At 42.8% G+C, this 26,138-nt stretch overlaps 1 protein-coding gene across 1 annotated transcript in view; it reads right to left on the bottom strand.

Moving 5' to 3' along the window:
• Positions 1 to 26,138, bottom strand: part of JMY (junction mediating and regulatory protein, p53 cofactor) — a 146,544-nt gene that overhangs the window by 12,993 nt on the left and 107,413 nt on the right. The window contains exons 7-9 of the mRNA XM_006119180.2: positions 25,390 to 25,476; positions 8,381 to 8,476; positions 5,887 to 6,451 (exon numbers count right to left, since the gene is read on the bottom strand). Coding sequence (XP_006119242.2) covers positions 5,887 to 6,451; positions 8,381 to 8,476; positions 25,390 to 25,476 — 748 coding nt within the window. The remainder of the gene's footprint in view (positions 1 to 5,886; positions 6,452 to 8,380; positions 8,477 to 25,389; positions 25,477 to 26,138) is intronic.

Raw genomic sequence — 26,138 nt, 5'->3', positions numbered from 1 at the left:
TGGGTTTTGTGATTTCAGAGGCTGTTGGGGGTCTGTTATCCATAACCTGACTGGAAGAGAAGTTCTGGAGAACTTGGAGTGCAGAATGCTTACTCTGCTGCAAAATATGTGACAGATCTTGTCCAATTTGACACACAGGCCTTTATCACTGACATCCAAACATTCCCCATGTGTCAGCATCTGGTGAAGGTGCATAACATTGTTCAAGAGTGTTTTCCTGTCCACTAGCATCTTAGTAAAAATCATATTAAAAAAACCAGATCTTTTTGTGGGGCTTTTCTTGTTCAAACCTTTCTCCGATGGACACTTAAGCAGTATTGAGTGAGTAAATAACCTCCCTCTTGAATTTTTTTCCATGAGCTTACCATCACCTTATCTTTGCCCTTGTAGCCTGTCTCTTCTCATAAATATGAATTTCCTTGAAGACAGGCTCAACTCTTAAATTTTCCACCATTTCTTTGTCAGTCGTGATGACATCTTCAAATTCGTTGTTTCTGCAGGCCACAAAAAACTCAAGGCAGCTTTTCAAGGTATTAGCAAGATAGTAGCAGTCCCAATGTCCACTGAGTCTGTAATGCCTTGCTTTCAATATCTACTTGGAACAGAATACCCTGCCAAATGACAAACAAGACCAGAAATTTGAAATCAGTGATCTGGTTTGCCAGGCTTTGTGCTTCATGTCAAATTTACAGTCCATCATGCAGGGAGGAAGGAACAGAAACGGATGGTGTATGCATCCCAGATCTTCCGCACTTATTTGTTACAGTTAATCCATTCCCAGGTGCTATAGAATGGAATTTCAAAGGAATGGGTGGGGTTTTCCATCATGATGCAGCAGTGAGTCAAGTGTTCTACAGGCATCTCAACCAACCCTTCAAAACTGGCTCTTCAAAGTGAAGAGTTGAGAGGAAACTTGTTGAGCTCCCACCTTTATTTATGTGAGAAAGGTGGGCTTCTTCCTTCCTCTAGGTTCATATGATCAGTGAAATGAATACTCAAGAGTATTGTGATGAAGAGGCTTGAAAGATGGCTGATGTCTATATCTCCTTTTGCACCCAGGTGTACATATCCTGAGGGACTGAAAAGTGGCCCTTGCATTTTTTTAGCATGGAGGGAGGCACTGGTCTTACTAACAAATAATCCCTTCAAAAGGTGGTTTTCTGTAGTCATTTGGGCATCCTTTGGGAAGCAGGATAGATAAAGCCACAAGACCCATCTCATCACAATGGTGGTTGAAAGAGAATGTGTGCAAACTGAAGAGATGTTTTAGTCACCACTTGGTGCTCACTAAGGCCTTAAATGGCTCCTTATGAGAAATGGAGAGCTGTTCAATAAAATAATTAAACTTAGCATTGTTTTAATAGTCATATTTAGACAACAAGGCTTGATAGTTTTCCACTCTGAACTGTAGCCTGACTGCAAAGTAAGCCTTCCGGCCAAAAAAGTCTAGGTGCTTCCACATGCAGTCATAAAGGGTGAACTTAAACTGGATCTTGGTGGCCCTTAGAATTAACTCTGTCTACAATGACTGAATTGGGAGGTAGATGTGAACAGAAATTCTGTGTCTTCTAGTAGCACACTATTTCTTGTCTCCCCACTTGCAAGTTGTTCAAACAAATATGGGGGTCTGCCATATTGCCTTGGTAGGGTCCAGTAGAGCCTGTTTAATAGAAGGGCTACTCTAGAAGAGGTGGAGACATTGGTCTTACTGACAAATAATTTCATCCCTTCAAAAGGAGTTGTTCTGCAGTCATTTGGACCTCCTTCAGGAAGCAGCTTAGGTAAAAATAGTGCAGTTGCTGCTCTCTGTGCCCAGTCTAGGAATACTTTGTCATCTACCATAGTTGGCAGGGGGGCATCACATCTCTTCTGATGACAGTGACAGGAAGTGGGCTTGTAGAGTGACTTCCTCCTCAACTTTGGTCTCTGGTTCTTCTCTTGCATGCTCATGGTGTTCACAGGCCCTTGAGGCAGCAGCTGAAGAAGCTACTTCCTCAGCTGCTGGTAGGCTCAAACCTATTAGGCCTGGAGTGGCCAACCCGTTAGAGACGAAGAGCCAAAACAGTGGTGGATAGTGTGTGAAAAGCCACATACTGGGCAGGGGGGAGGAGTTGTTGAGGAAAAAGGAAAAAAAGCCACAGGGGGGGAAAATAGGTGCCAGTACACCATCACGGGACATACCATCACAAAAAAAGCACTGGGAAGGGGTGAGAGGTGCAAGCTCTGGGAGGGAATTTGAGTGCAGGAGGAAGTAGAGAAGAGGATGCTGGCTCAGGGAGGGGGCTCCAGGCTGGAGAATGTTGGGGTCAGGGAGAGGGTTGGGCTGCAGTCTTGTGGCTGTGAGGGTGCAGGTGTTTGGGCTGGGGTGTATGAGGGGCTCAAGGCAAGGAGGCTGGGAGTATGATGGGCTCAGGACACAGATCTGCAGTGTGTGGATGGTGCAGGAATGTTGTGGCAGAAGACTGGGGGTGCAGCAGTTTGGAGATGTGAGAGGCTCAGGACTGGGGGTTCCAGTGTATGATAGACTCAGGTTTGGAGTGTGGGTGTGTGTGTGCAGGAGTGTTCTGATGCTGTGGCCAGATTGGGGCTTGGCCCCAATTGGCCTGGCTTCAGTTTTAAATAAAATATTATGTCAAACACAAAATGTTTCAGCATTGTCTTTATTTATGAGAGGGGCAGGGAACCTGTTTTGAGTCAGGATGCCTGACCCACAAAAGTCAGTCAGGGCCACACAAGTGAGATGCAAAAAAACAACCACTCCAAAACCCCCCAAGCCTCACTAATGTGGCCGCTCAGGCAGGGGCCTGGGGCAGACAATAGGGTGCCAGTGGGTGCTGGGGCATGGTACTTGCGGAGGGTCTGGGTGGGGGGAAGGGAATCCTGCAGCTGTGCACTAAGGCCCAGGAAGTGCATGAGCTGTTCTCTCATCCCCCAAACAGCAGCGCAGTATGTGAAACGCTGGTCCGTCACACACATGATGCCTTCCTGCACTGGGGGTAGGGCGAGTCCCTGACTGCGCCAGCAACAAATGCTCGGACACTGCGCACCTTGCCCCTTTGCTCCCCACAGCAGCACACGCTGACCAAGTAGCTGGAGCCAGTGCTCTGGGGACTTTATTCCCCTGCTGCCTTCCTGCGCGGGGGGAGCGGGAGTCCCAGACCATGCCAGCCCCAAATTCTCAGGCAGCACGCGCCACTGGAGCAGCGCAGTCCCAGACCCTCACCCCCTCCCCCGCACGCAGGAAGGCAGCAGGGGAACAAAGTCCGCAGCATGCAACAGACTAGCATTTTAGGTACTGTGCTGGCTGGTGGGGGAGAGCAGCCCGCGTACTTCCCGTGTAGCTGCAGAACTCCCCCCCCGCCACCCCACAGGAAGCCTTTGTTGTCCCTGGAGGTAGTATCAGCGTGGTGTTCATCTTGGGGGCAGCGCCAGTAAGAGGAGCGTGGGGCCATTGTGGGGGGCGGCAGGGGGGAGGGAAGAGCATGCAGGGGTGGCTGCGCAAGCCGCACTTCTTGGGGGGGGAAGAGCCGCATGCAGCTCATGAGCTGCAGGTTGGCCACCCCTGCATTTGGCCCAAGAGTCCCAGTATGGCCACTATGATGGGAAGGAACCCAGTGATTGGTACCATGGTTGCTCAAACCAGGGAGGCTGTTGGTCAGTCTCAAAGTCATCAAAAATCACTTGATAAGCATGGCAAAAAAGTAACTTTCTTTTATATTGTTTCATAGATGTCTCTGGCATCTCACTAAATATGTCCTTTATTAATTCCTACTTACCCTCTTCAAGTCTTAAAACACAAGTACTCTTTCACAATTACACTGTAAAACAAGGCTCACAATACTGCAGTGGGACTTTCACTTCACTTCATTCTTATATCTCAATGACTGGTGATGCTTCACCCCTTTAGTACCCACAGGGGCAAGACTGACAATATTCTAGATAGTTCAAGGAAAACAGCTCTCAGGAAGCCTGCAAAGTTCCATGAGATTCTACTAATGTTTGGGACATTCTAGGTGGTTAGTGAAAAATGAATCCACAAACAGAACATCTGAAACATTTTACTTCAATCATTCTATCTTTCAATTTATCACTAACAAAAAAACAGCACCCCACCAGTCATCTGCCCCTCAATCTGGCCATAAATGTCTCTAAGAAATGCAGTAAAGCTAGAGATGTCAGCATGTAGATTACATGATTAACTGATAACCCTGTATCAGACAGAAGGCAGCGGAAGAGAGCAGGAGACAGTGCCCATGAGGAGCTAGCTTAAAAGCCAGCTCCCCATGAGCAGCAGATCCACCTCCCCCCTCCCCCTCCCCCACCCTATTGCCTCTGCTACAGAGGCAGCAGCGTGGAGGGTGAGGGAGGCTGACTGGAACCAATATATGCAGGGAACCAGCTTTTCAAGCCAGCCCTCTACATGTAAGAGTTTCTGCGGACTCACCTGTCCTGCCTTGCTGCAGCACGGAGGAGGGCAGGCAGGAACCAGTGATGGGGAGAGCCAGCTTAAAAGCTGGTTCCCCCCAGCACCAGCTATGTGCCGCCTAGCCCACTCCGCACTGCTGCCTCTATCAGAGGCAGCAGTGCAGGGGGGTTGCAGGGGAGGCTGGTGTGAAGCAAACCCCTGTCCCCGGGGGTCCGAGCTTCCTGTGGACAGAGGCTGCTCTGTATCCTATGGAGCAGCCTTTGTCCATGGTGGGTCCAACTTGTACCCAGCAGCAGCCCCTGTACGCAGGGAGCTCAGACGTTGTCCCCACAGGCTGCTGCCACCCCGTGCTTCTGCCTCTATTACAGAGGCAGCAGCACAGGGCAGCACACAGCTGGTCTGCACAGGGAGCTAGTTTTTCCACTGGCTCCCCTAGCAGACCAGCTCCTACATGCCACCCTGCACTGCTGCCTGTGATAAAGACCCAGGGTGGCAGGCAGCTTGCTGGGAGTGGGGTCAGGAATGCACTGGCTGCCAGCCCCTCCTCTGGGGACCGTTGAGGTAATGGCTAAAATTTCATGTGGTTACATGACTATTCAATTACACAATATCTAACATCCCTAAATAATGCTCCCCCAGTTTGACCAAAAGTAGCTGAAACAGGTTTAAAGTTAACTTAGAAGAACTGATCGTATATGTATACACATTTGTTACTTTGTGTGCCAAGCATTCTGAATGCATCAAAATATTGAAGATATTTTATAAACATTGACAAAAATGCTTTAAGCTTGACTAACATTCTTAAATTGTTCCAAACTTTTCCTTTCTAGTTTCAAGCTGACCACTAGTAATTTCAGGGCAAAAGAAGTTTTGCCAAAAACTAAAAAGTGATTTAAACCGAGTTACATAAATTTACATAATAAGTTGCTGAAGCATTGTTATTCCAAATTAATACTATATAAGTGTAATTATACTCTTCATTTGACACAAATTTTACAATCCCTATAATAAACGTAAAACAGAATTCTAGAAAGTAAGCATCTTCCCACCTAGAAACTCACGGGTAGATTAGACCCCAAATACAGGCAGAGTTCTGGGGAACTGCTGACTTAAATAGGAAGCTGCACAAGTGCATAGGTCTACATACACAGTCCTCCTTGCAGGACCAGGACCTTTGTGTGCTTATAACAGTAGACAATTGTTTTGTGGACTGCAGAAAAAAATTAAAAGTATCCATTTAACAGCAACATTGACCTTTGCCATATACCAGTTTATATGATGTCCGATACAACTGAATCAATAGCATACACTACAGTACAAATTCCTTACCACCTAAGTTCATATTTTTCAGCTGAGGGCACTAGAACACCCTTTTCTATACAGCAATTAAAAAAAAGAGGGAAACAAAATTACTAGGAGTATATTCCTTAGCGTTATGTTTAAATAAATAAAAATATTACCTCTTCTCCTTTGTAAACCTTCTAGATCGGTCTTCTTAAGTTTCTTCTTGGCACTGACTAACTGATTGCTATCAAAAAGGTGTGCTGATGGGACAGTTGATGGTAGTACAGTAGTAGACTGTGGGACTCCCTTATCTTCACTCTCCTGTTTAACAGGGCTGTCACTTTTCTCTAAGGATTCAGTAGAATCTTCCTTGATGGGCAGAGGTGGCGGTGGTGGTGGTGGTGGAGGCAAAGGAGGAGGGAGTGGAACTATAGTAACAGTATCTGGGTGAAGCTCATTACTGGCAAGAAGTGGAGGAGGAGTATGATGGGACTGTTCAGAGGTAGTGCCACTGGGAGATAATGAACTATTTTCAAGTTGTTCTAAACCTCTGGCATCCTGGCTTTGTAAAGGCTGGATTATTTTTCCTGATTCCACCTCTTTGGTTTTCTTTTGGATAAGCGTGGTTACTGGTAGAGTTTGAAGTTGATCTACACAGGACAGTGAGGTGGGTATACTACCACTTTTTGCATGAGCCAGTCGCAGTCTGGTTGATTTAAGTATTACTTGCCCAGGATACCGCTAAAATAAAACAAGTTATTTAAAATTAGATAAGTGTATGCAATATGCTATATTAGAAACTATAGGACATTTGATCAGTGATTTTGCCTTTGTGACAAGGAAACTCATTTTTATATTTTTGTTCTTTACTTTGCTAATGTATTGGACTGGAATCACTCATTTTCAAACAAAATATTCCAATAAAATTAGCCAGCATATGGCAGCACACTAGCGTACCATGACATATTTATAGAGTGTGACACTCATTTAAAGTTTTGCAAGCATGGACTATCATTCCCAGATTGTATCTTGAACATACTGCAAACCACCACCTCCTCCTACCCTTACTCTTGACAGAAGGTGACAGATGAGCACATTCCTCAGAAATTTATAAATGCTTCACAACTAGATTAGTCCAGTCATCTTCTCTCCTCTTTACGTAACTACAGGCTACAATAAAGACTAGAATGACAGAAAGATCCTAGGTTCTAAATCCATTGTCTCACTGTGACTCTTGGTCAATTCAATCTTTCCGATTAGGTCAACTTGGATGCAAATAGATAGAAATCATATTTCCTCAAGAGCCAGACACTTGATCTAAATGTTTCCTTCCTGGAAAATAAAAGTAAAATCTTCCTTCTCCTCCCACATAAAATAGGCCAGCGAGTTGCACTGCAGCTTGCCAAATGCAGCACTATCCTACTAACCCAGACAACAAGAAGATCTTCAACACTTTTCAGTAGTTTTCTTCTACTGGCACTTCAAACACTAGACTTTTCTGTCAAAGATGAGCTTTTAAAGTGGTCTTATTATCTGTGGCTTCTACATTTGCCCTATCCCTGAAGTTTATGTCCCTGAAAATTGTATCTGTTTAGACAAGCTACTAAAGGTGAAACTAAAGACTGCTTTTGAAAAATGGGCCCAGTATGTATTTTTAAAAAACATATTACATAATATTTTTTACAAAGGTACACAATCCTATCTATATGGATAAAATATACATAATGTAACCATTAACAATTTGATAAATACCTTATTGATTCAGTGTGTGAAATTACTCTAATGTATAGAAGCTCTAAGTGACAAGTAGCCCTGGCAAGCAATTTGGATGGAAAAAAACTTCATTTTTTGTAATCACTACTAAACAAGAATGTTACTAATAATGGAAATTCTCCAATTTCATTACTCGTTCCTACTTAAGCCAGCAACTATTAAAAGTAGGGATGTAAAGGTTTACTGGGTAACCATTAGGTGACAGCCCCAGCCCTGCACCCCAGATGGTCCACAGCTCAAGTCCCAGCTGCACTGGCATCCCCGACCCCTCGCTAGCCACTGCAGTGGCAGCCCCAATTCCTGGAAGGGGGCAGGAAGATCCTGGCCCCAAGCCAGGCAGCCCCCCTCCCTGCTGCAGGACCATGATTAACCGGTTAAACATTTTTTGTTTAACCAGTTAACTGTTTAACTGCTATTTTCCATCCCTAATTAAAAGGGGTTAATATTGTCATTTCCTTGTAGTCCTGCCTGCAATCAATCTGTTTTCTCTTCTCTGGTTATCAGTTGTAAGCTCTTTTAGATAGGGACTTTTAAGTGTTATTGTCATGCAAACAACAAGTAATATGATCCAATCCAATTTCTATATAAGCAAAGACCTTGTTTCAGTTTCTAAATTTTTTCCTGCAAATATTAACTAACAGGAGAAAAACAGACTATTGAGGTTCAGCACAGAACTATGCTGCAATACATCCGAAGAACTTTATCCAATGCTATGCCTTATTTCCCCTTAAATCTTAGCCTACAGAATTATAATATCCATTCTCCAAATGAATGCTCTGAAATATTTAAAGAGGTGCAACAGATCTCTCTCAAGACATTGCCAGAATATAACTGAAGTTTATATTTAGAAATAAATGCTACATCCTGGTGGAAAAAAAAGTACATTACTTCCATTACCTGTTTAAATGTACGAAGTCTGTCCAGTGTTTTCTGTCGCTCCTGACTAACCCAGGAGCTCTTTCTTTCCTCTTCATCTTGAAGGTGATCTTGCTTCTAAGAAAGGACATCAGAAACATATGAATTACTAAACAGAGAACATTATGTGAATTCAAATTCGAGGTATTGAGGCCATAGCTTATCAGAATTCTGCTTGTACTCTTTTTAGGTGACAAATCTGAGGAGTTGTCCCAGATGGAGGGATCATTAAAGGAGGTTTTGGAACAAATTGAAAAATTTAACAGTAACAAGTCACTGGGACCAGATGGTATTCACCCAAGAGTTCAAAAGAACGCAAATGTGAAATTGTGGAATTAACTGTGATTTGCAACATATCCCGTAAATCAGCTTCCATGCCTAGTGACTGGAAGATAGCTAACGTGACACCAGTATTTAAAAAGGTCTCTAGAGGTGATCCTGGCAATTACAGGCTGGTAAGTCTAACATCAGTACTGGGTAAATTATTTGAAAATATAGTAAAGAATAAAATTGTTGGACACGTAGATGAACATAATTTGTTGAGGAAAGTCAACATGGTTCCTGTAAAGGGAAATCATGCTTCACTAATCTACTAGAGTATTTTAAGGGGGTCAACAAACATGTGGACAAGGGGGATCCAGTGTATATAGATTTCCAGAAAGCCTTTGACAAGAACCCCCATCTAAGCCTCTTAAGTAAAGTAAGTTGTCATGGGATAAGAGGGAAGGTCCTTTTGTGGATTAATAACTGGTTAAGAGACAGGAAAAAAGGGTAGGAATAATAGTAAGTTTTCAGAATGAAGAGAGATAACTACGGGGGTCCCCCAAGGGTCTGTCCTGGGACCAATCCTATTCAACTTATTTAAAAATGATCCTCTAGAGCAGGGGTCTCCAAACTACGGCCCGCGGGCCGGATGCGGCCCGCGAGGCCCTCTCATCCGGCCCTTTGAGACCGTCCCTGGGGCGCCGCCGAACGGGCCCTTCTTGCCGCGGGGGGAGGGCCCTGTCAGGGGTGTGCGGCGTGTACTCACGCCGCGCCGGGGCAGGAGAAGCGGGCCGCTCCGCTGACAAGCGGCCGCGCGGCGGCAAACGGCGCAGGGGGCGGGGGTTAGCACGGGCGGCGTTCCCCCGCCCAGACTGACAGGGCAGCCGGCCAATCAGGGGGCAGGATGGGCGGTGGTGGTAACGCCCGCCCGGCGACGTGCGGGGGAACGTGAACCCCGGCGGGAACTTTAAAAAGGTGACCCCTTCCGCCCGGGGGGGGGGAAGGAGTGAGCGGTGGCAAGCAGGAGGGGAGGACAGCGTGCAGAGGAAGGGGAGAGCAGGGGGAAAAGCCCCCCCCCCTTCCGGGAGAAACGGATTCGTAGGCGAATATTCTGAAGAGGAAACATTAAAAGCAACAATCTCTCTACCATAAGTGGATATATTTGCACACTATATTCAGGTAAGTTTAACTTAAGAAATCATAAGAATTTTTAAAAATTGTTTCGGGTCATTTGCAGCTATTATTGCGACAAAATTAGTTCGCATAATCAGGTTTTTTGAGCGATATTGTGTGCAAGATACTTTCAGTTTCATTATTTATTCATGTTGAATTCACTTTATTTTAGTGCCCAGCAATGGCCGAGAAGAGGAAAAGAAAAATAGACGATGAGTGTCGGCAATTTCAAGAAGAATGGAGTTTGAAATACTTCTTCATCAAATCCGGCGAGAAAGCATTGTGTGTGATTTGCAACGAAACCGTGGCTGTGATGAAAGAATACAACCTGCGCCGTCATCATCAAAGCAAACATCAGGAGAAATATGTACAGTTGAAGGGTAAAGTCCGTGCCGAAAAATTTTCTAAATTACAAAATCAACTCAAATCTCAGAGGACATTGTTCAGTAAATCCTCAAATGAAAATGAATCCTTAACTAAGGCCAGTTATAAAGTTGCCTACGTCCTGGCTAAAAGTGGCAAACCCTTTACAGATGGTGAAGTAGTGAAGGAATGTTTGTTGGAAGTGGCTGAGGAACTTTGCCCAGAAAAGTCAAAACAATTTGAAAATGTAGCTTTGGGTGCGAATACCATTGCCCGCCGTGTTGCAGACATGGGTGAAAACATTGTGACTCAAATAGCGAAAAATGCAAGCAAGTTTCGCCATTTTTCAATTGCAATGGATGAATCGCTGGACAGCTGCTCCACCTCTCAACTGCTTGTGTTCATTAGAGGTGTGGATGAAGACATGAACATAACACAAGAGCTGGCTTCCCTACATAGCATGTATGGCACTGTTACCGGAGAGGATATATTCAATGAGTTGAAAAAAACATTTGCTGATTATAACTTGGACTGGACTAACCTCAGTTGCCTGACTGTTGATGGAGGAAAGAACATGAGTGGCATAAAGAAAGGCTTGGTTGGACAAGTGAAGCAGATGTGTAATGAGAAAAACATTATACAACCAATGTTCCTGCACTGTATTATTCACCAGCAAGCTTTGTGTGCTAAATATGTGGACATTAGCAGTGTACTGAATCCTGTGGTGAAGATGGTGAATTTAATAAGGTCACATGGGCTCAACCATAGACAGTTCAGAGACATGTTGAAAGATACAGACACAGAATCGCAAGATTTACCATATTACACAGCAGTAAGATGGCTTAGTTGTGAGAAAGTTCTGAGCAGAGTATTTAAGTTAAGAAAGGAAATAGGTGACTTCCTGGAAAGTAAAGGCAAGCCACAGCCTTTACTGTCTGATGAAGAGTGGGTATGGAAATTGGCTTTTGCTGCAGACATAACTAGTCATTTAAATTTTCTGAACCTAAAACTACAAGGAGAGCAAAATCTAGTTTCTGATCTATACACCCACCTAAAGGCCTTCAGATCCAAACTTGTCTTGTTTTTGGAACAAGTACAGGCCAACAACTTGACGCACTTTCAGCAGTGCAAGGTCTTCATGGCTGAAGCAACAGCTGAGTTCCCCACGTCATTTGCATGCGAGATCATCAAAGACCTCCAGCTGCAGTTTCAGCAGCGGTTTTCTGACTTGGATTCAAAGGCAGAAGAAGTGAGATTGTTTCAAAACCCATTTGAAGCAGATGTGGCCAGTTGCCCAGATGAACTGCAGCTGGAAGTCATTGAGTTGCAAGCAAATGACCTCCTTAGGGACAAGTTCAAAATAGGACTGGTGGGTTTTTACCAGTTTTTGCCCAAGGAAGACTTTCCTAATGTCAAAACTTTTGCATCAAGGTACCTTTCAATCTTTGGAACAACATACCTGTGTGAACAAACATTTTCAAGAATGAAATATGTGAAGAACAATTTGAGAACAAACTTGTCCGATGATAATCTCAGGTCACTGTTGATGTTAGGGACAACAAATCTAAAGCCAGAAATGTCTGCTATTTTGGCATCCAGGAAACAATTTCACCATTCACACTAATACAGGTGTTCATGTGTAGTGTATCAATGTGTTATTAAATAATAACTGAATAAAATAATATTAAATAAATAATTAAAAACAACATCCATGTTTTGATTGTTTTTTATTTGGACCTCAAGTGTGTAGTCGGCCCCCGAACTGCTGTTTGATAGTTAATGCGGCCCTCGGGCTGAAAAGTTTGGAGACCCCTGCTCTAGAGAAAGGGGTAAACAGTAAGGTGGCAAAATTTGCAGATGATACCAAACTGCTCAAGATAGTTAAGATCAAAGTAGGCTGTGAAGTGCTTCAAAAAGATCTCACCAAACTGAGTGATTGGGCAACAAAATGGCAAATGAAATGTAATGTTGATAAATGTAAAATAATGTACGTTGGAAAAAATAATCCCAACTACATACACAATATGATGGGGACAAATTAGTTACAACTACTCAAGAGAGATCTTGGAGTCATTGTGGATAGTTCTCTGAAAACATCCACTCCGTGTGCAGTGGCAGTCGAAAAAGCAAATAGAATGTTAGGAATCATTTAAAAAAAAGGGATAGAGAATAAGACAGAGGATTTCTTATTGCCTCTATATAAAAACATGGTATGCCCACATCTTGAATACTGTGTACAGATGTGGTCACCATCTCTAAAAGGATATATTGGCTTTAGAAAAGGTTCAGAAAAGGGAAACAAAAATTATTAGGGGTTTGGTACGGGTTTGGTATGAAGAGAGATTTAAAAATCTTGGACTTTTCACCTTAGAAAAGAGGAGACTAAGGGGGGATATGATAGGTAAAATCATGACTGGTGTGAAAAAAGTGAACAAGGAAAAGTTATGTACTTGTTCCCACAATATAAGAAGAGAGGGTTACTCACCCTCTGCAGTAACTGAGGTTCTTCGAGATAGGTGTCTCTGTGGGTGCTCCACCATAGGTGTTTGGGTGCCGCACTGTGCTCAGCCAGAAGATTTCAATAGCAGTGCTAGTGACAGGTAGTTCGCACATGCGCAGCACACTCCACACCAAGAAGCTAATGCACATGCATGGGCTATCATCTCTTCAGTTCCTTCTCTGCCCCGGAAGGAATGCGTGACGATACACTGAAGCAGAGGGAAGGAAGGGTGGGTAGTAGAGTACCCACAGGGACACCCATCTCAAAGAACCTCAGTTACTACAGAGGATGAGTAACTCTCTCCTTCTTCAAGGAGCATCCCTGTGGGTGCTCTACCTTAGGTGATTATGAAGCGGTTCATCCACTAGAGCTGGGAGCTTCGGTCAGTGTAGTGTCCTTATAGACAGCTGTGAGAATGGTGTGACCGAACAGGGTTCCCCTACAGGGATGTATGTCGAGAGCATAATGGGTCATGAAAGTATGGATGGACGACCAGGTAGCTGATTTACAGATATCTGACAGGGGAATGACCTGGATATATGCAGTTGATGCAGCCATGGCTCTGGTTGACTGTGTATGAAGTTGTGCAGGTGGTTCTTTGCCGAAAGCTGTGTATACTACTCTTATGCACCCCACTATACATTTGGATAGTCTCTGAGAGGAAATGGGCAGTCCCTGAGATGGTTGAGCAGTTGAAATTAATAATCTGTTGGTTTTGCAGATGTCTGGTTCTATCTATGTAGAATGTGATGGCCCTGTGGAGGTTGAGGGTATAGAGCATTGCTTGCGCCTCATTGTCGTGAGGTTTAGGAAAGAAGACAGGTAAATTGATGGATTCATTGCAATAGAACATGGAAGGGACCTTTGGCATGAATTTGGGGTGAGGCCGAAGTACCACCTTGTCTTTATGAAAGAGGGGGGGAGGGATAGCTCAGTGGTTTGAGCATTGGCCTGCTAAACCCAGGGTTGTGAGTTCAATCCTTGTGGAGGCCATTTAGGAATTTGGGGCAAAAATTCATGAGGGATGGTACTTGGTCCTGCTGTGTAGGCAGGGGACTGGACTTGATGACCTTTCAAGGTCCCTTCCAGTTCTAGGAGATAGGCAATCTCCATTAATTTATGAGGACCCCGATTTCCCCAACCCTTCTGGTGGACATTATAGCCACAAGGAAGGCCATCTTTATGGAGAGGTGGAACAACAAGCAGGTTGCCATCAGCTCATAGGGCTTTCTTGTTAGGGAACTAAGAATGAGATTGAGGTTCCAGGCAGGGACTGGTGGTTTGGTGGGCAGGTAGGTGTTTGCAGGCTTTTAAGAAATCATTTAGTTATCAGGTGTGTGAACACCGATGTATTGTCTATTGGTTGGTGTAGAGCTGTGATTGCAGCAAGATGGACTTTAAGGGATCTCAGGGAAAGGCCCAAGTTCTTAAGCTCCATCATGGACTGCAGGTAGCGGAGCTGAGGTTGCATTGAGGTCGTTTCTTTGGGACCAGAAGAGAAGCATCACCATTTGTACAGGTAAGATTTCCGAATGCATGTTCTGCGGCTGTTGAGAATTTCTTGGACTTGATATGTGCATTGTGATTCTAGTGGAGTGAGCCACGGAGAAACCCCATCTGGAGCTGGAGAGTGTGGGTGATGGAGGCGAGCGCAGTGTTGGATGAAGACATGAGGGAGACGCCATGGCCGCTTGGATGCATTTGGAGCAGGTAAGTACCACGTTTGTCTCGGCCAGTCTGGGGCTATGAAGATAACATTGGCCCTGTCCATTCGGATTTTGTTGACCACTTAATGGAAAAGAGGTATAAGTGGAAAAACGTAGAGGGAGTGCTATGCCCCAGTGGATCGTGAATGCGTCTCCCAGGTAGAGTGAGCCAATGCCTGCACGTGAACAGTATATTGAGGGCATTTTTTGTTGGTATGTGTCGCAAATAGGTCAATCTGGGGAAAAACCCCAGCATTGGAAGATCTGGTGTAAGATGGTGGGATCCATTTCCCACTCATGGTTGGAGGAGCTGTTCCTTCTAAGAGTCTGCTGTTACGTTGTCTTTGCCTACGAGGTGTGAGGCAATTAGGGTTATGTTGTGTGCAATGCACCATGTCCAGAGGCGGACTGCTTTGCTGCAGAGGGGGTAAGATCTGGCTCCTCCCTACCTGTTGATGTAGAACATTGCAGCTTGGTTTTCTGTAAAAATCTGCACAGTGGAATTGGAGATATGGTCTCGAAAGTGCCAGCAAGTGTAGAATATTGCGCAGAGCTCGAGGGTATTGATATGCAGAATGGTCTCTGCAGGTGACTATTAGGCTTGTTTGGTAAGGGTGCCTACGTGGGCTCCCCATCCTAGTTGGGATGCATCCGTGGTGATTGTAAAGGAGGGTGCTTGTTTGTGGAAGGGGACCCCAGCGCACATTTTGTGCATTCAACCACCACTGGATCAAGTTTCTCATGGTGAGTGCCACCGGGACCAGCTTGAGGAGGCTGTGTCTCCTCATTCTATGGACTGTGCTGAGCCAGTGTTGTAATGGCCTCATGTATAGTCTGGCATGAGGAACTACCATGGTGGTGGTGGCACACAAGCCCCATTTAAGTCAGAGCTGGAGACATGCCCTGGAGGGTAGTTGGGGAGCTGTGCAGTAGAGATGAATGAGCTCCCATGTGGCTAGGAATCTGTGATGGGGCAAAGATTCAGTGGTGGTGTTACAGTCTAAATGGGCCCCTAGGAACTCTAGCACCTGGGTTGGCTGGAGTTGACACTTGGAAAGATTTATCTGGAGACCCAGGGATTGAAAGACTTCCATGGTTGTACTGACTGACTTTTGTGTTTCTTGAAGGCAGTCTGCCCTTATAAGGCAATCATCTAGATAAGGGAAGATGGACACTCCATGTCTGTGCAGATGAGCTGCAACTACCGCCAGTACCTTGGAGAATACCCTTGGTGCGGTGGAAAGGACAAAGGGGAGTACCATGTACTGGAAGGGCTGTCCACACGCAGTAAATCTGAGGAACTTCCTGTGCGCAGGGTGGATAGGCACATGGAAATACGCATCCTGGAGGTCGAGAGTCACCAACCAGTCATCTTTGTTGAGAGAGAGAATGATGGTGGAGAGGGTTACCATGCAGAAGCACGTTCTACTGCTTTGATGGAGAGCAGGTGGTCGATTTCTTGACATAGGACAGACTTGTGAGATGGGTCTCTCAAGAGGGATGGAGTGGGTGGTTGGGGTTTTGGGATGGACAGAAAAGGCATGCAGTACTCGTTCTTTATGATATCCAGCACCCATATGTCGGATGTTATGAGGCACCAGTGATGATGGAAAGGTGCTAGGTATTGTGTGCATATTGGAGTATCATGAAGGACGGGAGGAGAGGGATGAATTTGATGACTCCTGACCTGAGCTTCAAAACTTTTGTCTTATTAGAGGACTGGGAAGGGGTAGGCTGGTCGGCGGATTATCTCTGGTTGTACTGCCTCTGTGAGTGAGCAAAGAGGTCAAGTCTGTATCTCTGGATATAGCTTTTGTGATGCCCAACATTTGAAGAGTGGCCCTACAATCTTTCAAGGAGTGCAATGAAGTGTTGGATAGATTCTGCAAAGAGCTTTGGGCCCTCAAATGGGAGGTCTTCTACCCTAGTCTGGACTTGCTTTGGGAAGCCAGATATGTGGAACCAGGAGGCTCTCCTCCTCATGACCGTGGCTACAAGGGTCTAAGTGGCGGTGTCAGCGGAGTCAAAGGCAGGCTGTCCTGGCTATTAGGAAGCCCTAATTCATGTTGGCTTTAAACTGCTCCCTTTTCTGTTCTGAAAGATATTGAATAAAAGTGATTCTCTGCTCAAAAATGTGATGTGTATATCTTGCTAGCAGAGCAGTATAATTCGAGATGCGCAGCTGGAGGGAGGCAGAGATGTAGGCTTTTCTGCCCATAAGAAGTGGAAACAACTTGACCTTATCAGGGGGAGTGGATTTTGCTAAGGCAGGGCTACTCAACTTTGGAAGCCCTAAGGGCCACAATAATACTCATAGCACATGCCGAGGGCCGCAACTTAAGTGTGGTACAAATATATATGCTAATATATGCAAATAGCTTCTTTCACACTGATGGAAATGCATACAAAGATTAAGGCAAGACTACGCAACACACAAGCCCCATTTAAGTCAGTTCTGATGATATTAATAAAATGCAGTATTTACCCAATTTCCATCAATATGACAGCACTTTTAATGAGCAATGACAGTCCAGGCATTTAACTATTAAAACACATAACATTGGACCATTATATTGATGTGCCATTGTACAGCATATTCCGAGTGGAGGCCATGTTCAAAGGATCCCACCCACAGGCCACCTGTTGAGCCCCATGTAAACCCAAACTGCACTGCAGGCTGCAAATGAGCCACGGGCTGCACGTGGCCCACAGGCCTTATGATGAGTAGCCCTGTGCTAAGGTATGTTTGGTCCTCTGGCAGCATCTACTATGAGGGAATTGGCAGGAGGATGCGTGAAGAGGAACTCCGCACCCTAAAAAGAGGCACAGTATTTTCTATCTGCTTTCTTGCCCACTGGGGATACGGTGGCGGGTGTTTGCCACAGGTGTTTAGTGGTATCCACAAGGGCAGGATGCATGGGTAGCATTAAATAACCACCAGTGTAGCATGTAGGATGCTGGAGAGCTTATGTTGGGTGTCAGGCTGTGTCGTTAATGAAATTTCTAATCCATCAGCAACCCTTTTCAAGAGGTCCTGGAAAGCCCTGGAATCATCACCTGCTGAAGGAAGCAGTGGCATGAGGGCATATTCTGGAGGGGAAGAGGACAACTGAGATGGTAGGTGAGATGAATTGTTGAGTCACTGTCGCTTAAAGGGTGATCAAAATCTGTTTGATCCCCAGACACATCTAGGGAGGTCACCAATGTGGGTCTTGAGTGGACCTGTTCAGCATGGTGGTATTGCTGCTGCTGTGTTCTGAAAGATGGCCAACAGTCCCAATAGGACCAAGTGGGCGGCATGGGCATAGGAGGCAGTAGCTATTGGGTGGGGTGCCACGCCACTGAGGTATAATGGGTTGTGGCTGAACTGTTTTCCTCTTAAGGGAGGAATGCCTGGATAATATGGCATTTAGGAAGGAGGCAGCTTCCTCCTCACTAGATAAAGGAGGTGCAGAAGCTGCTGGAGTTGCTGGAGAGAACCTGGCTGGTGCCAGGGAGACATCAGTACCAAAAAGAGGAGTTGTGGGTACTGAGGAGGCTTGTAGCTGGTCTGCATATTTAAAATAATAGATTGGAGGCACAGGAGACAAGAGGTACTGCACATGTGTGCCTTTTAAATTGCTCGGTACTGGGGAAGGCATACATGCTGACAGTGTCAAGCGTGGCAATTTGGTGAAACCGCTATTTTTATCAATGGCAGAGTGTGGAGCTGGGTTTGCCCTGGGATTTTCTGCGACGGGGGCTTAGGCTTGTTAGCCTGTCTTGGCATTGTGGCCAGGTTCTGGGGTGCAGTGGGTGATTGCAGCCCCGGCAAGCTCTTGTCTGGAGCCCCCATAGGGGACGGAACTGGCTTAGATTTGTGGGATCTCCCTTTCTCAGGTGAAGGGGATTCCCTGCTAGAGTCTGCATATGGCCTCTTAGATTGTTCAGAGGTTGCAGAGTTCGCAGCTGAGACAGCTGAAGCCACCATATCTGACATCACCGCTGTGAGGGTTTAAGCGGGGATGCAGTGACCGGGGTCTATGGCTGGTCTGAATGACTGTTCAAGTGAGAGAGGTTTTGGTTATAGCTCTCTAGCTGTGTGTGTCCCAGCTGTCAGGTTTCTATGAGTGAGATGAATCACACCATGCTTCTGCCCCAGGCAGCAGAGATAAAGTAGCCAAAAATAGACAGCGCTTGAACCCTGCAGACGGTGGTATAAGAGTTGGGAGGGCGCGTTCTGAGGAGTTTTCAGGAAAATTTTCTCTGAATGACATAAATCAAATGAAATGTGGAGTGAGCACCTCTGTAGGGTGAGCCTTGTGAGGGGAAAGCCAGAGGCAGCGAGCCTCCGCTTATCTGTGGCTCCGTGGTGGACGGCATAGAAAAACATTTGTTTTCTTCTTCTTGTAAAGTAAAATGGAAGTGGTTTTAAGGTTAAAATAACAACGCTAACTATCTGTCTGAGGCGCTCAATGCAGAGCACATGGCAGATTCCAACTGATGCTGGCGGCGGCAGAGAAGGAACTGAAGGGATCATAGCCCACACACTCACATTAGCTGCCCAGTGTGTTGCGCATACGCGAACAACCCGTCACTAGCACTGCTACTGAAATCTTCTGGCCGGGCGCGCTGCAGCGCCCAAACACCTAAGGTGGAGTAACCAAAGAGACACTCCTCAAAGAAGAACTAGAAGTCACCAAATGAAGTTAATAGGCAGAATGTTTAAAACAAACAAAAGGAAGTTTTTCTTCACTCAGCACACTGTCAACCTGTGGAACTCCTTGCAAGTGGATGTGGTGAAGGTTAGGACGTCAACAAGGTTAAAAAAAGAGCTAGACAGATTCATGAAGGTTAGGTCCATCAATGGCTATTAGCCAGGATGGGTAGGAATGGTGTCTCTATCCTCTGTCTGGAAATGGGTGACAGGAGAGGGATCACATGAGGATTACCTGTTGTGTTCCCTCCCTCTGGGGCATCTGGTATTGGCCACTATCAGCAGACAGGATACTGGGCTAGATGGACCATTGGTCTGACCCAGCATGGCCCTTCTTATGTTTTTGTATCAAGATTAGATATGTATATGAACAACAAGAATCTCCTGAATTATAAAAGTAAACTAAAGAAGAATTTTGAAAGGTATATAAACCTTCAAACTGCAGGGCATAAACCAACATTTAACTTTTGAGAACTAGAGGTATACTTTCCTAGAGATTAGTTGTCCCATAACTGCCTACAGCAGATTTTTTCTCTTCAACAGCCAATACCAGCCACTGTTAGAGATAACATATAGGACTCAATAGGCCACTGTTTGATCCAGTGTGGACTGTATGTAAGCAAATAAAACTAAACCCAAAAAATGCTTAAAAAACAAAAACAAAGGTGCTTTGACATCCATGTCCCAATTACTAGAACAGGTTACTTATAAGGAATTAGTGCAGTTGGAAGATTTTAAAGGCTCCCAAATGTGATCTCAGGTTTCAAATTTATTCTCAATTTGTGCTGCTACAAAACTGATCTAAAAATAGTCTTAATTTCTCACAAAATTCAGCAAAACACATTCTTTGGCTCTAGAGGTCCACCAATAGAAAAGCAGAAGTGCAAATGCTGGCTGAAATACGTTCACAGAAATGTGGGAAGATTCCACAAGATTGTCAATGTTATCCTTGGTTCAGATTGGTACTACTGTTCCCTTTCTTTCATATGTTTAGAATTGAATTCAGGTGTTTGCTCATCATTTTTTTAAAAAGAAAACTGTAACAGTTACACTGATATATACCCAGTCAACACATCAAGGTATCAGTCTACTACACTTGTGAAAAGTGAATCAATTTAATGGTTTACTTTTTATGGTGCAAAAATAGTTCTTTTAAAACCCATTTGCAGTCAAATTAGAGAAAGTAGGGTTTGATTTTATTTTTACAGATAAACTATTTGTATTGGTAAATGTAAAGATATATATTGCAAAATATTTTATGGAAGGAAGTGATTCAACTCCCGTAATCTCAATCCTAATATGCTACCCCTTGATATGTGATTGCTAATAGATAATGCAAACAAACAAATACCAATTAATTCAAAGATATTACAGGTGGACCTGGCAGCACTGGATTTTTGAAGGTTGGCCAACACTTTCCATTATAAGATCTTGTTTTTGGTTATTTATAGTTGTCAAATTTACTATTTGTACTCAATTTTTCCACAGTAAGTATGACTCTTTTTTTCTTTTCTTTTTTTTTTTTTGAGTTTTAGTGAGAACACAAGCCACATCTGAGAAATGGACAAAGGGAAAATCATATTTTGCCCATATTAAAAGATTCTGGCAACCATGATTACGTATGGCAAGTGTTAGTGCTAGGCTTTGGAGTGCATAACTGAAATTTGGCAAGGGTTGGCCTTTATAGTAGGATTAGGCCTTTTTGCCATTCTGGCGATAATCCACTCAAATTTGACAGAAATGACAACAAGGAGCTTCTCTCTTATGAACTCTCAATAATGCCCCCCTTCTGGTACCCATGCAGATTGGTGGAGGAAGTCACATGACTTGAATGCACAGTGGATGAGAGCCAGACTGAAGGAAGCGAGAAGAAGAAATGTAAAGGATCAATTTGGAATGGAGAGAGAGAGAGAAAGGGGGACAAAGAAACTGTTACTGGGATTTGGTGGCAGGAAGGAGTTGGAGTCAATGGGGAAAGTGAGGATGAGGGATTGAGAGCCAGCTAGCCAGGGACAGAGAGGATACTGAGATCAACCAGTCAGCTATAATATAGGAGAAAGCTGGGATTGGCTCAGCAGGGAGATTGGGAATGGGATAAAAAGCCTGAGGAGTTAAGAGACAGAGCTTGGGACAGCAAGGTGTAGGGGACTAGGATGAGGAGCCTGAAACAGAATTCCAAATCCCTGAATTTCACTATTCAACCGCTGTCAGCAATGTCCGGGAACTCCCCTCTCAAAGTGTCTCACTCCTTTCCCTTTTGTCCATATAAAAGATGACAACCTATTATAGATCTTAGTTATTCCATAAGCTCAAATGGGAGAGATCTGCGTGATGGATCCTAGGGGTTCCAACTCTCATGACGATCCACATGGACATAAATGTAAGCCACATAATATTTGACTTATTTCAGTTTGCTTTTGATACGGTCTTTAAATACAGCATCATACACTTTCCCCCGCACAGGTCCATGTCTTGTTAATGGCACAGGATGGACATATTCTGGGACTAACTCAGGGTTATATACTGGAAGAAACTATTGATAGGACCCCCTGCTTCACTTGTTGAAGAAGAGGGAAGTTGAGGGAGGGGATTGCAGGAAGAGAAAGAACAGTCTCATGGCTAAGGCAGATGTGTACTAATCTGGGTTTTATCCCTCTGCCACAGAGTTCCTAGGTGATGATAGAGAAGTCACATAAACCAGATTTTTCTTGGTCACTAAGGTATGTCCATACTATGAAGAAAAGCCCAGGGTTGGCCCATGCCAGCTGACTCAGGTTTACAGGACTCGAACTATGGGACTATTTCATTGCAGTGTAGACTCTGGAAACTAGGAATTTATGGCCCCGGGGGGGGGGGGGGGGGGGGGGGGGAAGAGGAGAGAGAGAGAAATAGTAAGCAGTGAGACCTGTGATACAATCATGTAAGTTGGCAACACTGCCTGCTCTTTTTATTGTAGCATTCAAGAGATGCAAGAAAAACTTAATTCAATATGTCAGGATATGCTTAATAAAATTGTAAATTAATTTTTCTTGACATAGAAGAGTCCTTTTTTTCATAGTAAAAGCTGAACCAAACTACCAATTTTCACTATTAGAATGAAAATTTATACATTATTTCAAGAAACTGCAAAAATATCAACTCGTGTGATTTTTCACATGTAGGCCTTTCATGATGTGAATTATGTAACAAGATGTCAGGGCAAGTTTCTCATACATGTATGATATAAAATGTGTCCATTTTTAATAATAGTTTGACAGTGAAGAGATTATTTCGACTATGGTGCATCTCTGTCCCAAGTATTCTTAGTAAATCTAAATATTTCAAGTTTCCGAGACCCCACAAGGAATCTGGAAAAATCATCCCATTTAACTGGAAATGTGAGAGCAATATGACAATTTTAAAAGAAAATACAGTGTCTGTGATGGAGAGGAAGATAATGCTATGAATTATACAGTGTAGAGATCCTGGGACAACTTATTATTATTATATTTAATTCTAGGTAAAAGTAGCTTTGTGGAAGGTGCCTATCATTTCATCCCTAACTTTTGTTGTTAAGGCAATACGAGATAGTTATCTAGGATCCTCAATGTCCATTACTGCGGAAGCTGGTAACTGTGGACATGCCAATGTGACTGAAATTTAGTTTTGCCAAAGTTTAAGCAAGTGGATTCACCCACGCCCACATTAATTTCAGCTCTTTGGCATGGCTATAATTTACATAGCTGAAAGCTACTGATCAGATAGCACTACACACTGCCAATTCTAGACCGGTTTCTGAATGACAAGTATCGGGCATGAAAACAGTGTTAAAGCCTTTTACTAAATGTATTTGGTGCCCATCTTAATTACAGCTGCAAACCCCAATGTAACTACAGCTAATATAGAAGATTCACTGTTTAAATATGCAAAGAAGTCCTTCCTATACTTTCCCAAGTTATATTATTTGTTTTGCAAAAATTAAAGAACCTTCCAGTGATACTACTTCATATTCATAAACCATTACAATTTGTCCGTCTTGCCTAACTGGAAGAAAGCCGATATTTCTTTAATTGTTTTTTGAAATTTTACTTAAGATTCTGTATCAGACAGCCCTCAGTATTGATGGTAGAATGATATTAAATTATAATTTTTTTGGATGAAAGGTCATTCAACTGGTTTGCATCCTTACTGAAGGAGACAGATATAAGTAGGTTATAGCCACAAAAATTTAAAATAATAATACAAAACTAGCTAACCTTTAGTGTGGCACAAAATGTTCAGGTTAATCAAAGAAATTCCATGAGGTATTCTGTTGGTCTCTCAAGAACAAGCATATGTCATGAATATAAAAACCAGGTTTACTTCCTCTAAGAGACTTTATACTATGAAAAACCCCTCCTACTCTAACATCAGGAAAAACATTTGTTGTGGGAAATGTTTAAAACCTTTTATTTATTTCTTAATTGTTTGTGAGATGCATACTTACAAATACATTTGGATTGTGGTTCATCTCGGTCCCAAGTATTGTTACTAAATACAAATTTAGTAATTGCTACGTAAATTGTAAAAGGCTTTACGTACCAAGATGGACCTTGCTAATTACTATAGTAAAAAGTTATTAAAGTATAGGCTATTTATATCCATGAGAAAAAATATTAATGGCAGTACTCGAATTCTCACACCCAAATCAAGAATCAAGAAGAATCATCTTTCTAAAAACTGTCACATTGAATCAACAACTTCAATAACTATTTGAATTAAGGGCTTTGTTTTGAAAACCAAAAACATACCAAAAACACTTCTATAAAAACAGGAAACTTTTTTGAAAACAATTTCATTTCCTGTTGAAATCCAATGCCTTTATACATTAACAAACTTCATATTCAGAAGATGAGACAGCCTCTTAGGACAACCCATGGAAGTAATCAAATCGTAAAAGGGTGACAGCAACCAACCTTGAATCTAAATACATTTGAAAAAGGTATATTTACCTATAATTTTACGACAGTAAAAAGAAGGGCATAAAAACACCTCCTCTACCCAACTACCCTCTGCTACCCCGATCTCATGTCCGTATCTACCTCCACACTATCAAAGATAGCTATGAAAGAGAAGACTCAAGAAGTAACCACCCTGGGAAACCTCACCGCTCCAGCATGGTTTGGTGAGAGAACATTAACAAAAACACTGCTAAGGAATTACATTTAAAACTCTTAATTATTTTATTGGAGTGTAAAAATGCTTTTGTAGCTTAAAATATTAACGTCTCCTGTTAATCACCAGATGGTTAGATCATGTGTTCTTCAGGAGGAGGCAGAGGCTAAAACACTGAAACAGAAGAATAGTGGAATTTAAGATTCTTGAAATTTGTAACTGGCCTGTGTCAGGGTAGCTCCCTTTCATGGTTTTTCTGAGTAGCTGATTTAAGAAAGCATTTAACCAAGATTGTTTACAAGGCCATCTATAAAACAAACTTGTTTTTATTAACAAATGGACAAGTTCCACCAACCTGCCCTTAAATTGTTTTGCTCATAGATAAACAGCATAAGTATCTAATACAATACTAAAAGTGAACTTACAGTAATTTTGTGAAACAATACAATTTGGAGTTAAGAGAAAAATGCTCCCTCAGGCAGTTCACTCTCAAGGGTGTAATCTCTTTTAAAAGCTCTCCTTAAAACACATACAGAAGAGATTGTAATGGAAAACAGTTAATCATTTATATTCTGTTGTATTGTTTTGTTTAAGGTTTTCTTTTTCTTTAATACCGTGTTTAATAATTATGATGAATTTTGCTTGGACACAATCATGGTACTCCCTAAAGTATGTGAAAGAACCCCTATGACTAAAATAACGGAGTCCTCTTCCCAAATTTGCAATAAGAAAAACAAGAGCTGACCTATTATTTCCTATTTCTCTAAATATTTTTATAGTTTTTTAAATAAACCTATTTGATATCCAATAATTTAGATGTACCTTCTCTTTATCACGCAACACATTTCAGTTTTCAAGCTATATAAGGACATCACTATAAAAAACAAATCCAAAGACCTGTAGTCAAATAAAATAAAATAAAATAACCTCCAAAACTGTGCAGGAATCACTAGTTTAACAGCCTCAGTTTTACTCTGAAAAACAGAAGATAACTTATCTTGAACTTCTACTTACTCATCTTTGTCCATAGTTTCCAGGTTATATGTCAACTGTTCAGAATAGTAATCCATCTGAACACACTTCTGTAATTAATGCATAGTGAGGGATATTAAAAAAAGGAATCAAAGGCTAATTTCAAAACAGAGCCCAAACTCACTAGCGGCAGAGTATGATGCATTCTGTATTCCTCTTCACTCTGATGGTGCTGCTGGATCTTTTCATTATGCTTTGCAATACAGATTTCCTGTAGAGAAAATATTATCTATAAAATACCCATTCCAAATAACTAAAGGCTTACTGTAATATTTTACAAACAATATTATGTATTAAAAAGTAAAATTATAAAATGAAGACTGCTTAAACATGCTAATTTAACTTCTGAATAAAAACACAAAAGCTAAACAACTGCGTTAACACTGTTGTTGACTGCCAACAGGGTATATAGGTAACAGCTACGAAGCAAGTCTAACATTATTACAGATATAGCACAATTTACTGATTTTTCAAAGTCTGAGTGTGCAAAACTACTCACAAAACTCCATGTCTAATAAATATGAACAATGACTACTAATAGTCAAGCAAAATTAAGTAATTATGTTTTCAGCTACACAACCGACAATTTGCAAGTGCAAATTCATAATTTCCTGTAATTGCCCGCACAAACATGAATACTACTGTATCCATATTTCTACACATGCATTTGTACCTTATTTTCTGAGAGTCAAGAGATATCAGAGAATGAAAATGACAAAGGTTACTAACAGATAATCCCTTAGACAAATGTACCAAAAAAGGAGTTTCACTTCAGAGATGACAAGTCAAATTTTGAACAAAAATATTTTTTTTCTAATGAGTCATGCAAGTAAACAATTAGCACAAAATCTATATGGCCTGACTTTTTAGTAA

This window comes from Pelodiscus sinensis, chromosome 6 (assembly GCF_049634645.1).
Source record: "Pelodiscus sinensis isolate JC-2024 chromosome 6, ASM4963464v1, whole genome shotgun sequence".
Classification (NCBI taxonomy): Eukaryota; Metazoa; Chordata; order Testudines; family Trionychidae; genus Pelodiscus; species Pelodiscus sinensis.
The sequence above is the reverse complement of the archived record's forward strand: the minus strand, read 5'-3'. Positions and strand labels throughout refer to the sequence as shown.